General features: G+C 40.3%; 1 protein-coding gene across 4 annotated transcripts in view; it reads right to left on the bottom strand.

Moving 5' to 3' along the window:
- Positions 1-14,376, bottom strand: part of si:ch211-51h4.2 — a 320,169-nt gene that overhangs the window by 260,465 nt on the left and 45,328 nt on the right. For all 4 annotated transcript variants that reach the window (XM_043702225.1, XM_043702228.1, XM_043702226.1 and 1 more), the window contains exons 4-5: positions 10,007-10,075; positions 5,770-5,863 (exon numbers count right to left, since the gene is read on the bottom strand). In XM_043702225.1, the coding sequence (XP_043558160.1) occupies positions 5,770-5,863; positions 10,007-10,075 (163 nt within the window). The remainder of the gene's footprint in view (positions 1-5,769; positions 5,864-10,006; positions 10,076-14,376) is intronic.

The following is a 14,376-nucleotide window of genomic DNA, read 5'->3' as shown; positions in this document are numbered from 1 at the left end:
CAAGATCCAGATTAGAACCTCCAAACACAGTGTTCCTGAAGCTTGGGCAAAATAAAAGTTCATGATGTTACCACAGCTGAATTAAAATATTCCATGACTTCTTTCAAATACATAAACCAATATTTGTAGGTTTATAAACATTGGAATTTTGCATTCAGACAAACAATAACCTCAATTTATCACAAAATTATCTTGTTTTGACATTTTCTTTGCATTGCATAAAGTGCTTCTGGAGTCACGAGCCAATTTATTTCTTAAAAGAAGAATGGAAAACATGAGCAGGAAAACAAACAACAAAATAGTTTGCCATGAAAGCATATCAACTTCAGTCTGGCTTTATTTCCTTGAACATAAAAGCAATCTGTTTTTCCTGTATTTGCAGAGATTTTGTGTTTTACATACTGAGTGCTGCTTAAGTTCTTCCACCTTCTGCACTACCTGCACCTCAAACAAAGCTTCAGTTTGGTTTCAAATGGTGCCTCATTATACTGACAATTTAAAGCTGCTTGTTAAGTCCAGTGTGTTCTGCAATTTCTGAGGATGAGAGGACAATTGATGGATCCAACAATTCTTGAGTTACATTTATGAGGAATACCCTCATTCATGTTTAAACTGAATTAGAACCTAATTATTTTTCTATCCATGCTTCTTCACATGATAACTAATTTCATCTAACTTTCATCCAAATTCCTATGAGTAAATTTCATTTATGATACTGGTTTTACTCAACTTTAAAGCAGTAGAAGCATTAACAAGTACATTCTCTTTTATAAGGTTTTCCAGAACATTCAATACAGTGGAATTGAGAAGTGAAAATGGTATCCTAGGGGTGATAGTCTGCTAATTTGCCAGAAAATTCACTAAGTGATTACATAATTCAGCAATAATTCACATTTAACAGTGTTACTCAGAAAGTCAGTCAGGGAAATGAGCCTGTGACAAAGATTCAACATGGTTTCTGTACTAAAGCTAACATTAGTATTATCACAACCCAAAGTCGGGTGAAAGGGTTTTCACCCGTGGGCGGCACGGTGGCACATGGTTAGCACTGTTGCCTCACAGCGCCAGAGACCCGGGTTCAATTCCCGCCTCAGGCGACTGACTGTGTGGAGTTTGCACGTTCTCCCCGTGTCTGCGTGGGTTTCCTCCGGGTGCTCCGGTTTCCTCCCACAGTCCAAAGATGTGCAGGTCAGGTGAATTGGCCATGCTAAATTGCCCGTAGAGTTAGGTAAGGGTTAAATGTAGGGGTATGGGTGGTTTGCGCTTCGGCGGATCGGTGTGGATTTGTTGGGCCGAAGGGCCTGTTTCCACACTGTAAAGTAATCTAATCTAATCTAAAAGAGTTCCAATTTACTTGTTACTGAGGTACAGTTTACCTCAAACAGTGGATCTTTGACTGTTTCACAAACAGTTCATACATCTTGGCTAATTATGAAGAACTTGCTAAGTGGCACTGATATTTTCAACCCATTTTTCCTTGCAAAATTGAACAAGGAATTCTAATGAATTACTGGAATCTGTGACATACCTTGGTTTGGTTCCACAAGAATAGAATAGCCTCAATATTTGATCATGTTCTCATGTAGGTTCTTCAAGTATCAGTATAAGCTCAGGCCAGACTTCTTAGGAACAACTGGTGTAGAGTTACTGTTCATGATGTTAAGGCAATGGAGCAGGAGGCTGTAAGCTGTCCAAGGTCCAACATCTTTCTGGAACCTTATACACAGCCACTGAGGTCACAGTGATTTCAATGCATACCTCAGAAGCCTACTTACATAATCATCAAACCCTGTCGCTATACTCGTGAAACTTTACAGTAGAAAAGTGCTCTTGGCTGAAACTAAAAATCAGGAATATTCTGTTTTGAATATCATTTAAAGTATTGATTTTTATGAGGTGTGGTGCTAAGTGTGTTCTTTCTGTTTTGTCAGTAGAAGGTGTTCTTCAAAGTGGGAAATTTTGTTCCGTGATATTTTTAATTGATAAGTGAAATTCAAATTTTCTTTTCAAAGTGAATAAGTTTTCTAATGAAATTGTCATATAAGATACTGAGACACTGGTGCTCCAGATAGAAGAATCTAGAAGAAAAGGGTTAGGTTTCAGGGTCTGGGGCGATCATTTAGATGATGTGAAATTTCTTCACTCAAGTTGCTCTAATTCTCTGGACTTCCCTGTGCCAGAAGGTTGATTTTGCACTAACATACAATATATTTAAGGCTGAGGTAGATGAACATTTGATTCCCTGAGACACCAAAGGAGATGGGGACATGTGGGAAAGTGGAGTTGAAGCCCAAGATGAGCCAAGATCACTTGAAATGCCAGGACAGCCTCAACAGACTATATGGTCTGATCTTACCTTGTCTTTTATCTTCTTAAGGGGAATATGCTTGGAGGGGGAGTAAAGGGAGAATGGAGAAAACTTTAGAAAGATGTATATTCAAACCTATGGCAGCAATCCAATATCATACAAACAGGTGAGGTAAGGAAGGTAATTTGATAAGTACTTTGATAGCTTCAATAAGGAGTCAAAACTCTGACATTAAAACAGGAATCTTAGTTTAAATTAAATCGAACTGACACAAAAAAATCTAGTCAACAAGTTTTACCCTTCTACAAAATGCAACAGTTCACAACATCAAGGAGGTTTAAAACCATGCAGGTTATGATATTGCATTACAAACTTATTTGACAAAGAATTTTTTTTTCACAATAACTATAAAGTTACCTGTACTTTTCCAAGGATGCAAATTTATTGGCAGTGCACGTGCCAAAAATCTGTAACAAACAAGCCTTTAAAATGGAACTGCTTGTATACACCAAGAATCTAATAAAGCAGGAATTTATCGTGTACATATTCATTGTAAATTAATTCTTAGTGCAGACTATCCCTAGACAGTCATGAAATTACAGAAGTGTTGGTCCCTTTTCTCTTTCACTTCTGTTATCAGATTAAATGCACTGAAGAAAAACAATCACAGCTGTACCTACTATCATTTACCTGTTACTAATAATTTAACAACAATCCAAATTTATATAACGTTGTTAATATAGTGAAACATTCTAAGGTGCTGCACAAGAACATTATATTGGGCTGAAGGAGACATGGTTTGCAGAGGATAAAAGGCTTCATCAAAGAAGTTGGTTTTACATAACACCTAACATGGGGGCGGGGGTGGAATTCAGATGGTTTGACACAGAACCATAGAATCCTTACAGTGGGAAAGCAGGCCATTCGGCCCATCAAGTCCGTACCAACCCCTCAAAGAGCATCCCAACCAGACCCACACTCTTATCCTATCCCTGTAACCCTGTATTTTCCACAGCCAATCCACTTAGCCAGCACACTACAGGCAATTCAATGTGGCCGATCCACTTCACCTGCATTGGATGTGGGAAGAAACCTACGCACATATAGGGAGAATGTGCAAACTCCACACAAACAGATGCTCGAGGCTGTAATCGAACCCAGATCCCTGGCTCTGTGAAGAAGCAGTGCTAGCCACTGAGCCACTGTGCCACCTGACATAGAAACAGGAGAAATTACAACAGATCAGAATTGTGTGTTTATGAAATCTCAGAAGATTTCAGAGAAAGGAAGACTGAAGGGATATGAACAGATGGATAAGAATTTCAAAATCAAGATGTTGATGGACTCGAAACATTACAAGTCATGAGCATAAGGGCAATGGATAATTCAGGGTGGAGATATGATGGATCCTGCAGCAGAGTTCTGGATGAATACAAGTTTATGGAAGGTGAATACTGGAATTGTTCAGTCCGGGGATTAAAAAAATGGTATAGAGTTTTAGGAGAAAGTTGGTACTGCAGATGCCGGAGATTAGAGTCAAGATTAGAATGCATTCCTAATGAAGGGCTTTTGCCTGAAACATCGATTTTCGTGCTCCTTGAATGCTGTCTGACCTGCTGTGCTTTTCCAGCACCACTCTAATAGAGTTTTAGGAGCAGAGGGATGGGTCAGAATGGAGACAGCTGGAGGTTTGGTTGTGAAATTTGGTGATCTGTGCATTAGAGAATATGACGCCATCAGATCCTTAACTCCAGATATTTGTTGAATTCAAATTCCACCACCTGCCATGGCGGGATTTGAACCTGGGTCCCCAGAATGTTATCTGGGTCTCTGGATTAACAGTCCAGCAATAATACCACAAGGCCATCACCTCCCCACTTGATTTTGTACTTTTGTATAAATATTATTGGTATAGCCTTACATCCAGTATTCATCTCTCAGTGTAGTCACAGACACAGACACTGCTTTACCTTTCATTTCTGATGGGGATGGAGCTGATGGGCTGACCATGGCCCACCCCATTGATTGACATAACCAGACAGCCCTGGACCAGAAATACTCAGAGCCCTGACTGATAGCTGTATGTCTCCCAGTCCGTGTAAGCCCTATCTGTCGACTGGCTGTGACCCACTCCATTATCTGCAGTGACACAGACTCCCTGACTGAGATCACTCTGAGTGGCTGCCTGACCAGGAGGCAGCCTTTGCCTGACTGTGTTGGGACCCTCCTGACTGACAATTAACTCTGTGGGCCTCAGTGAAGGTTACTCCTCTAAGATGTTCAGACATAGCTGTTTGCTGCTGCACGTGCTGTGCTTGCACCACATGTGGCAGGTTTGAAACTGATGTAGGGACACTGCCATACCATAAAATATCTGCTCCCTTGACTGCAGACTGATAACCAGCAAGGTAAGCTGTCTGGTTGTTTAGCAACGCTACTGGCACAGCAAACCAAGGATGAGGTAAGCAAGCGAGCAGCCCTGAGATGTAGCCTGATCCAATCCACAAGCTGGGTGCCTGCCTACATACACGATGTGTCCCTGACACAGCCTTTCAATGCTGGTTGCTGGTGCACTCTATGTTTCTAGAGTGTCCTGACAGTTTATCAGAGAAGTGCCATGATGGATGTGAGGAGCAGGCAGATGCTTCATGCCAATGTCTGTTGGTGAGGTGTGCATGTGGAAAGTGTGGGTGGATCATGTCTGGGCAGCAGTTTGATCAAACACAACTTGGAGATCCTTAGAGCAACCGGTCAGCTGAATCCACGAGGTTTCCGCTTTGGTTTACATGTCAGGTTTTGTTGATATGCAGCTTGTTTGGTGAGTTTGGCAGGAGAGAGAGCTGATTATTGATAAGGTGGGTCAGGCTGTCAACAAGGCATTTAATGAGAAATAATTCCCCCTTTATTAGAAACTCAACATATTGCCTGTGAAAAGCATTAAGTATAGAGTGAGATGCTTCTCTGCCGAGATAGACCCCACTGGAGTTTTCATCCAATTTCGCTACAAATCATGCCACAGCCTACATCACTTGGACCCCTATAAGATTCCATCCAATCATATATGCCTTAGGCCATAGTTAAGAGACAGTCAGGCATGATAGAAACATAGTTCCTAATAGTCATTCGAATCTGCTCCAACCATTCAGTCAGAGCATAATTGGCTGTGCAATTTCCTTAAGGCACCCTCAAACCCTTGAGTCACTTGTCTATCTAATTGTATCAGGCCTTGCTGGATTTGGTGAAATATTTGTGGCAGTGGCTTTAAAGACTAAAAGTACTGCAAATCAAAGCAGAGCAACACCATATCCCATTTGTAGGAAAATCATAACAGGTGAAGATTGTACTAGAACAATGAATTAGATTTTATAGGAGAACATGGAGAAAGCAACTAAAATGCGTTCTGCAACTCCGAAGCAAAATATTCCTATGAAACAACATAACCTATAAATAAGATTCTTTACCTGCATCCTCAGTTTCTTCCTCCTCTTCAATGGAATTTGGAAGGTAATCTTGACCACCGACATCTTGCATTATAATTCTTTCTACCATTGAATGCTAGGAAACAATAAAGATGTTCACAAAATCTGGCTAGAACTTATGATGTAATACAAACCATCCATAAAAAAAGCCGTTTAAACTGCACCTTTTCTTTTTGGAAACAGTCTTCAACGTCATATATTGGGAATAACATTTCACTGCAATCAAATGCAAATCTATAAATGTTCAGTAATACAAACATGTTCAGCATGGAAATCCTAAGGAGCATACAAAATATATATGGAAGGGTCTTTTTTTTTGTATCTATTTATATTGTGTGGCTGGTTGCCAATCAAGACAGTACCATTTAAGGACATTTGATTCAATGCTTGTCATATTTGGTCTCATGTCATAACAGTGGCAGGGATCATTTGAACTAATCTGGATAACTGATCAAAACTCTCCAAGTGTTTGTGAACAGCAATTCAAGGGTCAGAATCATTTTTAATCAATGAGAGGGAATCAAAGAAGGTGACTCCTTATTGACTGGATGCAGTTAAAGCTGAAAGCTTTGAAGAGACTCCAGGTAATAGGATGCCCTTGTGGCCTCAGGACAGAATCTGAGCTGGAAAGCTGGTGAAAGGTTATTGGCTCTGTTGGAAAGGGTTAGGATTTAATAGAACCCCAAGGATCCACTGATAATTCACTGCAGCTGAGAGGGGGTGAAGGAAGCCCCATTGCAATATTTGCTTTGTACAAGTGAGAAATATTGGAGCCCAGAGAAACCCAGGGCCAATGGCAGTATAGTGAAGCTAGCTGTGAAAGATCTCAAATTGTGCCTCTGAGTAGGTACTGAAGTGTAGCTGTGAAGATCCAGTGTAATGCAGCCTCAATGGAAGAGACTAAACTATCAGTTCTTAAGGTCGCCCATGACAGAGTAGCTTTTGAGAAACATCTGAAGCTAGATTTTCAAGATCATAGATTCCTTACAGTGTGGAAACAGGCCATTCGGTCCAACAATTGCACTCCAACCCTCCGAACAGTAACCAACCCAGACCCATTTCCCCTACCCTATTACTCTACATGTACCCCTGACTTATGCACGTAACCTTCACATTGTCCAGAACACTGGACAATTTAGCATGGCCAATTCACCTGACCTGCACATCTTTGGATTGTGGGAGGAATCCAGAGCCCCAGTGAAAACCCACACAGACAGTCACCCGAGGCTGGGTCTCTGGCACTGTGAGGCAGTACTGCCAACCACTGAGCCACCGTGCCGTCTAATGCACTGCTAAAGGAATAAAGTAGAAAAGTATAATGCACGAGACATTACTGAGACTGCATCAGGAAAATTGTGTACATTTCAGTCTCCTTACTTGAGGATTGATATGGTTGTATTGTAGGTAGTTCAGAGATAAATTTCAGAGATAAGGGTCTTCTTTTATGAAGATAGATTGAGCAGTATAAACCTATAGTCTGGAATTTGGAAGAAAGTGAGAAGAGATCTAATTGAGATACATAAGATGTGAAAGGGAATTGACAAAATAGATGTAGAAATGACTTTCCCTTACCTGGGCAGACTAGAATGAGAAGTGATAGTTTTAGGATAAGTGGTAGCAGATTTAAAACAGAAGTGAGAAGAAATTACTGCTTTTAAAGAGTCATGAATGTGTAGAATTCACTATCCCAGGGTGCTGTATGAAATGGCAGGTCAAGCTTGGGGGACTGAACTGCCTCTTCCTGCTTCTGCTGTTCTTTTATATTGCTGGTGAAAGTAGGTTTAAGGTGGACAACAGGTCAGGTTTTCCACTCACAGGATGATGCTGTCAACCCGAAAGGTCATCCTGCATGTCACACAAATGAGTAATGCGAAATATGAATTTGAGAGCCAGTGCAATGCTAAATATGTACATGGTTCAACTCAAAGACAGGCAAATCTTATGCAAAAGCATGTCTTTTTGACTCTTGGCAGTGGACCAGATACTGACATGCCCATACAGCCCATGCATGCAAAACTCTAAACAGAGTATCTGACTGTAATGGGAACCTCTGATTGGATAGCATCTGCTAAATAATGCTGACTGTGCCAAGAGTTCAGCTGACAACCTATTTAACACTGTCACTTGGGTTTGCAATATGGCACCATTCTGCGTACTGGAAGCTACATATTTGAATTCACTGCACCTTATTCTTTACTGACAGATAAAACATGGGCACCACATTGCTATGGTTTCAACTGAACAAATTGAGCCATTACCTAGCTTATTCCTCAAGACAAAGCCTTTACAAACCAGAGTTAACGTGGACCTCCAGGCAATGTTAGAAAGTCAATGGTCCTTTCTTCAGCAAGTCAGCTTGCTACTTCCAATGTTCAACTGAATGCAGTTGACAGTACCTGAGATTTGTACCTTTATTTGATGTACACTGATGCACAATTTCTCACCCACTCCATCTCTAAGTAATGCTGGCAGCTTGTCAATTGTAGTTAAATGAGGCATGCAGTCCAGTTTTTCACTGGTCTCTCACATCAATGTGTGGCATGTTAAATGCAACATTATTTTCTGTCAGTTTTCAGTGACCTGAATTCCTTGGCTAAAATATTCTACTTCATCCTAACATATTGAAACACAGAAATCTATGCAGTCAGTCGAGAAAGAATTTCTCTGATCAAAGCATCTACACCGTGGCAGCATTGAAGTACTGCAATGGCTCACCAAGTTATTTTGTAAACCCCTGATTTTTATCACCAAGATATAGACTGGCCACCAAGCCATGGAAACACCATCACCTACAGGGTTTCCTCTAAGAATACCCTGACTTGAAATAAATTTCTGACTCTTCACTGTTGAAGTATCAAAATCCTGGAACTCTCTTCTGAACAGCATTGTGATTGTACCCACACTGATAGACTACAGTGGTTCAAGGTAATTTGCCACCATCTTGTCATGGGAAATTAGCGATGGGCAACAAATACTGGCTTTCCTGGTAACACATATTCCAAAAACACATTTTAATAGATTGATTGGCAATCTGCTTGAAATCACTCTTTTCACTGGATTGAATTAAGTTAATTTATTTCGGATATACTTGGCTGGATTTGAAGCAGCTTACTGTTTTAATTTAATTTTAAATAAAAGGAACTTGACAATATTACACTAAGATGCCAAAAGCAAGAATCTGAGGAAGTCCTATTGCTGTAGTGAAAGAACTGCCTGCAACCATACTAAAGCCTTCCTGAAGGAGAAGGCTGTTAAGTGATTTGAGTGATGTTGAAATGTGTCTCCTAGATTTATCCTTTCACCTTTTATTTGAAATGGTCATCAGTCTACAAAGGAAAATTAGATGAAGATAAAATACGACACATCAGCGAAAGTTAAATCATTTTTGAATTCAATATTGTTACTTATGCATTCTAAAGGAGAATTATTATCATAAGAATAGTTTATAAACCTGAAATTTCCATGAATATAGCACTTAAAGTATTGCAGATAAAATCACCATGTCATCAACACTGATTTTCAGTCATTCTATATCAAAGATAGCATTGTGAATTTTACAATAAAATATTCACCTCCCTGCTGTGTATAATGGCTCAGCTATTGTTTCCATGGCAATAGGCTGCTTCTCTCTCTCTCTTCTGCATCTGCCTGATTCAGTCAACCATATACAATAACTTGCAATCAAGTCTTTTTCTCTGAGAATCCTGTGGTCAGTATTCAACTATATTTGCATATTAAATTCCTCAATGCATCAGTAAGCTATAAAACGTAGTCCTCACTTACTTAGTAGTTGCAAAATTGGTCCTATTTATTAGCAGCAAATGTGCTATTGAAAGAATTTGGCAAGTAATGCTATGAAAGTAAATACATAAGCATACTTCAACTTAACACCTTCAGAAAAGCAAATGTGAAATATTGAAGATAAACAAAAATCAAAATATTAATTTATACAAAATTTAATTCAGTTCAAGTGTATGAACAAGTTAAATCTCAACTGCAAGTCAATATAGGCCTTAAATCTATAAAAATGCCCTAAGAAATAATGCCAAGAAAATAAAAAGAGCAACTTAATCAAAATGGCAAATGTGTAAACATTTCATATTCAACAACTAATTTGCTGCAAAGGTAAATAGGAGCAAAATAATACATTATACTCGCACGTATTTTATTCCTGTGCTCCTTCTAGTATTTATACCAAAATTAAGTCCAAATGGCTTACCTTTGCAGCCTCAACCTGGACCAAACGGCATCGTTGCAGCAAATCAACAAAAAGATAAATCAATAGCACCTTGAAATAAAAAGAAAAACAAGATTAAAGTGAAGACAGTACGATCTGATCACTCAAATATTTTCTACCAGGGTATAGCTAGGGAAGAATCCATTTAAGCTCTTAGTCTATTGAAACCTTCACCTTTACAATTAAAGCAGTGCAAATATAAAACAGTATAAAAGAAATATTATAACCCATTACACTTGACCAATTTAAGTGATCCAACTCTTCATGTCATCTACTGTACTGATTATGAAAAATAGCTATACAAGTGGTGTAACAAATGATTTGTAAAGCATCATTTTAATTTTACATTTTTTGAAATGTTGCAATGAACTGGTCACAAGGAATCTTGAGTGACAAATGTCTTTTGTTGCATAATTTGCTTTGCTGAATTATCATTCATTCCACATAGACTAATGTAAACAAGAGATTAACAAAGAAATGTTCATACCTTGTCTGAATATCCTAAAATCTGTATTAATTAATTAATATTACTATAATAAATTAGTTGTGGAAAGAAGACCTAGCCAACACAAGCTATGAAGAAATAAATAGTGTTTGATTCCATAGAAAGGATGTTGTGAAACTTGAAAGGGTTCAGAAAAGATTTACAAGGATGTTGCCAGGGTTAGAGGGATTGAGCTATGGAGAGAGGTTGAATAGGCTGAGGCTGTTTTCCCTGGATTGTCAGAGGGTGAGAGGTGACCTTATAGAGGTTTATAAAATCATGAGGGGCATGGATAGGGCAAAAAACCAAGGTCTTTTCCCTGGGGTGGGGGAGTCCAAAACTAGAGGGCACAGGTTTAAAGTGAGAGGGGAAAGATGGACCGAAGGGGCAACGTTTTCACGGTGGTGTGTATGTGAAATGAACTGCCAGAGGAAGTGGTGGAGGATCGTACAATTACAACATTTAAAAGGCATCTGGATGGGTCTACGAATAGGATGGGTTCAGTGGAATACGCCAAATGCTGGCAAATTGTACTAGATTATTTTAGGATATCTGATCAGCATGGACAAGTTGGACCGAAGGGTCTGTTCCCGTGCTGTACATCTCTATGACTCTCTGAACAAATTCTAAAAGTAATTTGCTAGTGATAAGCATTTATTAAACAAATGCCTGGTTAGGAACTTTACTAATAATTGATTATCCATTAAAGGAACTTGGATACAACGTAGTTAAGAATCAGAGAGTCACTGAAATTCTGCAAAAGTTAGAATCAAAACCTGATGATGATCAAATCAGTGTTTTGACAGCCAAGTTCAATTGAGTCACAAAACAAGCTTTCCAAAGTGGGTTGACAAGTTACTTCACTTGGAAATCAATTTCTATTTCCTCTAAGATATAAAAAAAACATAAGATTCAATCCTCGCGGTCACAGTTTCAAAATATGTGATCACTAACTTTAGACAGAAGGGATTTCTGGGTCAGTGTACTGGAAATTGAGGAGGGTAAAAAAAGAGGCCTTTCAGGGCAAAGGGTGGCAGATCACTATCAAGAGGTCTGCAGGAGTCAAGGCTGGGAATCAGGAAGAAACCAGAGACCACTGTTGAAATGGGGATACGTCTTGGGGTGGAGGGGAAATCCAAGGGATAGAAGTGAATATATGCAACAGCATTAGAGCGGATGAAAGGGAAAGTCATTGATGAAGCTGGAGAAGGTTGGGCCTTGACCACTCCCCTGAGGAACTCATGCAAAAATGTCCTGGGTTTGAAATGACTGACCTCCAGCAAACAAAAGCATCTTTGCTTATGCTCAAAATAATATTAATCACTGGAGAGTTTGCCCCTTGATTCCCAATGACTCCAGTTTTGCTACAGAAACTCGATGCCTCCCTCAGACAAATGCAACCTTGATGTCAAGGGCATTGGCTGTCTGGAATTCAACTATTTAGTTGATGTTTGAGCTAAGGCTATAACGAGGTTAGTGGCTGAGTGGCCGTGATGGAATGCATACTGAGCATCAACGATCAGGTTATTGTAAATGAAACTCTGCTCGACAGCATTGTTTGTGACACCTTTCAATCATTTTACTAAGTCTAGACTGTAGACTGTGGGGGCAGTAACTAGCTGGGTTGGACCTGTCCTGCTTTTTGTGTACAGGATATACCTGGGCAATTTTCCATGTTATTGAGTAGAAGTCAATATTGCAGCTCTATGAGAACAGCTTGGCTTTGGGTGGAGCACATTCTGGAACAGGATTGACTGGGCTGCTATCGCCATTGTCATTACTGGTCATAGTGTCATACAGATGTATAGCACGGAAACAGACCCTTCAGTCTAACTAGTCCATGCTGACCAGATATCCCAACCCAATCTAGTTCCACTTGCCAGCACCCAGCCCATATCCCTCCAAACCCTTCCTATTCATATACCCATCCAGATGCCTTTTAAATATTGTAATTGTACTAGCCTCCACCACTTCCTCTGGCAGCTCATTCCATACACGTACCACCCTCTGCGTGAAAAGGTTGCCCCCCTTAGGTCCCTTTTATATCTTTCCCCTCTCACCCTAAACCTATGCCCTCTAGTTCTGGACTCCCCCACCCCAGGGAAAAGACTTGGTCTATTTATCCTATCCATGCCCCTCACAATTTTGTAAGCCTTTATAAGGTCACTCCTCAGCCTCCAACGCTCCAGGGAAAACAGCCCCAGCCTATTCAGCCTCTCCCTGTAGCTCAGATCCTCCAACCCTGGCAACATCCTTGTAAATCTTTTCTGAACCCTTTCAAGTTTCACAACATCTTTCCGATAGGAAGGAGACCAGAATTGCACGCAATATTCCAACAGTGGCCTTACCAATGTCCTGTACAGCCACAACATGACCTCCCAATGCCTGTACTCAATACTCTGACCAATAAAGGAAAGCATACCAAACGCCTTCTTCTCTATCCTATCTACCTGCGACTCCATTTTCAAGGAGCTATGAACCTGCATATGTTCCTTTGTTCAGCAACACTCCCTAGGACCTTACCATTAAGTGTAAAAGTCCTACTAAGATTTGCTTTCCCAAAATGCAGCACCTCGCATTCATCTGAATTAAACTCCATCTGCCACTTCTCAGCTCATTGGCCCATCTGGTCCAGATCCTGTTGTAAGCTGAGATAACCATCTTCGCTGTCCACTACACCTCCAATTTTGGTGTCATCTGCAAACTTACTAACTGTACCTCTTATGCTCGCATCCAAATCATTTATGTAAATGACAAAAAGTAGAGGGCCCAGCACCGATCCTTGTGGCACTCCACTGGTCACTGGCCTCCAGTCTGAAAAACAACCCTCCACCACCACCCTCTGTCTTCGATCTTTGAGCCAGTTCTGTATCCAAATGGCTAGTTCTCCCTGCATTCCATGAGATCTTAACTTGCTAATCAGTCTCCCATGGGGAACCTTGTCAAACACCTTACTGAAGTCCATATAGATCACATCTAATGCTCTGCCCTCATCAATCTTCTTTGAGTTTTTTGAAGAAGTAACAATCAAGTTTGTGAGACATGATTTCCCATGCACAAAGCCATGTTGACTATCCTGAATCAGTCCTTGCCTTTCCAAATACATGTACGTCCTGTCCCTCAGGATTCCCTCCAACAACTTGCCCACCATCGACGTCAGGCTCACCGGACTATAGTTCCCTGCCTTGTCTTTACTGCCTTTCTTAAACAGTAGGACCAAGTTTGCCAACCTCCAGTCTTCTGGCACCTCACGTATGACTATCGATGATACAAATATCTCAGCAAGAGGCCCAGCAATCACTTCTCTAGCTTCCCACAGCGTTCTCGGGTACATCTGATCAGGTCCTGGGGATTTATCCACCTTTAACCTTTTCAAGACATCCAGCACTTCCTCCTCTGTAATCTGGACATTTTGCAAGATGTCACCATCTATTTCCCTACAGACTATATTTTCCATATCCTTTTCCACAGTAAATAATGATGCAAAATACTCATTTGGTATCTCCCCCATTTTCTGCGGCTCCACACAAAGGCCTCCTTGCTGATCTTTGAGGGGCCATATTCTCTCCCCAGTTACCCTTTTATCCTTAATATATTTGTAAAACCCCTTTGGATTCTCCTTAATTCTATTTGCCAAAGCTATCTATTGTCCCCGTTTTGACCTCCTGATTACTCCTACTCCTACAGTATACTCCTACTGCCTTTATACTCTTCTAAGGATTCACTCGATCTATCCTGTCTATACCTGACATATGCTTCCTTCTTTTTCTTAACCAAACCCTCAATTTCTTTAGTCATCCAGCATTCCCTTTACCTACCAGCCTTCCCTTTCACCCTGACAGGAATATACTTTCTCTGGATTCTCGTT

This window comes from Chiloscyllium plagiosum, chromosome 13 (assembly GCF_004010195.1).
Source record: "Chiloscyllium plagiosum isolate BGI_BamShark_2017 chromosome 13, ASM401019v2, whole genome shotgun sequence".
NCBI lineage: Eukaryota > Metazoa > Chordata > Chondrichthyes > Orectolobiformes > Hemiscylliidae > Chiloscyllium > Chiloscyllium plagiosum.
Note: the sequence above shows the minus strand (reverse complement) of the source record. Positions and strands in the feature narration are given on the sequence as shown.